The sequence below is a fragment of the Montipora capricornis genome, chromosome 4, assembly GCF_036669925.1.
Source record: "Montipora capricornis isolate CH-2021 chromosome 4, ASM3666992v2, whole genome shotgun sequence".
NCBI lineage: Eukaryota > Metazoa > Cnidaria > Anthozoa > Scleractinia > Acroporidae > Montipora > Montipora capricornis.
The window spans coordinates 42,015,403-42,017,902 of record NC_090886.1 but is presented as its reverse complement, the minus strand read 5'-3'; the positions used below and the strand labels follow the sequence as shown (position 1 = coordinate 42,017,902).

Here is a 2,500-nt window from a genome sequence, read left to right as displayed (position 1 = left end):
AGTACAAGTTTATGCAACAGAAATGATGTTTTGTCGAAATTTTAAATTTAGCGGGCTGTACAGCGGGCCGTACTGTAGAATACGGCCCGCTAATTTAGCCAATTACAGCGCGCGTACTATCTGAGAGATATAATAAATTTCTTTATTGTTATTGGTGTCCCTAGAGGTTGGTTGAAAACGTTCTGTAGTGACTGAAGTGATAAACTAGTGTTGATTACGTCTTCAATCTCCTCACAGTATATGTTAATCATCGTCCAGCGTTTGGAATATCACCGTTTGACCTTCACGAAGCATTTAGCAAGCTTGGGACGCCAAGCGACGAAGGATTCGCTTTAGACCGTGACGACCTTCTATCCCTGCTCCAAAACAAAGGTACGCATATAGGAAAGATATCTGTTTACAAACATTGCTTTTGTTGTTCAGATGTGGCAACTACAGGAACAAAAAGACCCTTTGTTTCGACAGCCAATGAGGCTGTAATGGCAATAGGTGACCTCAACGATATCTTCCCTGTAAGACAGACTCCTGGCAACTTAAGGTGATTCCCTGGTTTTGCATTGCGCAACCCTACTGCGCGCAGTAGCGCAGGCACATTGATAAAATAGCGGATTTTTATTGATGCCAAGCCTAATCCGTCAAGGAATAGTTAATATTTTCTTCTGAAAGAGTGCGGTGACCCTCATTCTTTATTTCATATATTTGCTGAGAACGGTGTCTTCATAGAGTAGTGAAAAAATCAGCAACTCCCCCCCCCCCCCCCTTCATTTTTATTACATCTTTATCATCTCCTTGACATGTTACAACAGTGTGCGAAGGCTCATCGGAAATCTATGACAAGTTCTATTTCTAGGGAATCACACCTTAAGTCAGTAGGGTGACACATGTGATGTCTTAATTGTGCGTCGTACCCGTCCACGTCTTGTTTCAAAGATCAGAATATTTGAGACATCGAGGTCTAGAAGTTGGAGAGCAAGTTATAGCAAATCGTAAATAAAAGTAGATGATTTGTAAAAAGAAAGGTGATCACGTCAATTTCGACGTTTTAAGTGCCCCTGTGACAAAAAAAATTCTTATTTTCTTTGGATTTCAAGACTATGTTAACTAAACAGTAAGCGAACAAAGTTTAAGCCTTGATTTCAAAAAGACACCTGTTCATTTTAACTGGAATTTTACTATTTAATGGTCCGCCATTCCCAACTTTAAGATCTTGAGAGAGCGGGATCGAGGAGAAAATGACATCAAAGGCTCACTAGTTTAAGAATGCAGTGCGTGTGTACGCCGCAGAATTAACATGCAGCACGGGAGTTTTGGGCTTTCAGACTGTTTAACTCGCGTTTTGCATAGTATAATTAAGCTGCATTCACACGCTGAAATTTAAGCTAGTGAGCCTTTTTGACGTCACTTTTCCCTGCATCCAATCGATCAGTTTTGAACGTGAGTAATGGCGGACCGTGAAATGCAAAACTTACACTCAAGTAAACGGCCTTTGGATAAAAATCAAAGCTCGAAATTTTGCTAGTCAGGTGTTAAACACACTTCCAAAATCTGAAGGAAAAGGGAAGTGATTTTATCACAGGGGCACTTCGATGATAAATAAGAAGGTCAAAATATAAAACACGCGCCACGATTATTAAACGTTCCAAGTCACTCGCGGCGAGTTTGTGGCCTGGAGGGGACCTTAATCCATCAAAGAATCAGGTTTCGAAAAAGTGTGAAATATAGCGGTCAGGGAGGTTTTTTTGGTGTAGAGCGTAGGAATGCCGCTATGACATTTTGTTGCGATATCACGATGTTTTCGCTTGTTTCGTTCAGGTGAACATATGACGGAAGCAGAGATGGCCGAGGTCATGTCTACGTTATTGGGAATTGGGGAATTAGGCGGCAGTGCGGAGACTGGGACTTACAGTGCGTCCGACGCTGGCGAGTTTTTGAGAGCGCATCTTCCGGAGAATATCACCGCTGACAATTTTGCAGCGCAAGTTTTAGGTTTTCAAACAGAACAGGAAATGACTGCTAGTACCAGTTAAAACTGCCTCGCTCAGTTTTTGATTTCGGAGCTGTGAACCGATGATTCAGGGAAGTTTTGAAGGACCTTGTCTTTCAAATTTCTGCCATAAGCGTATCCTAGGTTGGCTATAGATTTATTAACTCCGAAATGGTCTGTTTTCTTGACCTGTTTTGAATTGTACATATTTGTATATACTGTTCATTGCACTTGTTAGTTGTCACATTGATAATGGAAAGATCATCCTTTTCAATCGTAAGATGTACATATTAACCTGTTAGTTTAACGCTTCTTAAAATAAGAGATGAAAATGGAATGAGGCTATGGCTTCTTTTAAATTAATCGATGAGATACAGATTTAAGATGGCCGTAGTTTGTTGGCTTACTCGTTCGGATGAACCATTCTCCATCTGAAATCCGAATTTAATAAATGTGTATATCTATATGCAAAGTCTTCCTATCCTAGGCTTGATTATACCAGCCGCTTTTTTGGGG

At 40.7% G+C, this 2,500-nt stretch overlaps 1 protein-coding gene across 1 annotated transcript in view; it reads left to right on the top strand.

The window, feature by feature from the left end:
• LOC138046985 (cilia- and flagella-associated protein 251-like) overlaps positions 1 to 2,447 on the top strand; it is a 22,491-nt gene extending 20,044 nt beyond the window's left edge. The window contains exons 27-28 of the mRNA XM_068893632.1: positions 238 to 372; positions 1,813 to 2,447. Coding sequence (XP_068749733.1) covers positions 238 to 372; positions 1,813 to 2,027 — 350 coding nt within the window. The 3' untranslated portion in view covers positions 2,028 to 2,447. The remainder of the gene's footprint in view (positions 1 to 237; positions 373 to 1,812) is intronic.
• The last annotated feature ends 53 nt before the right edge of the window (positions 2,448 to 2,500 follow it).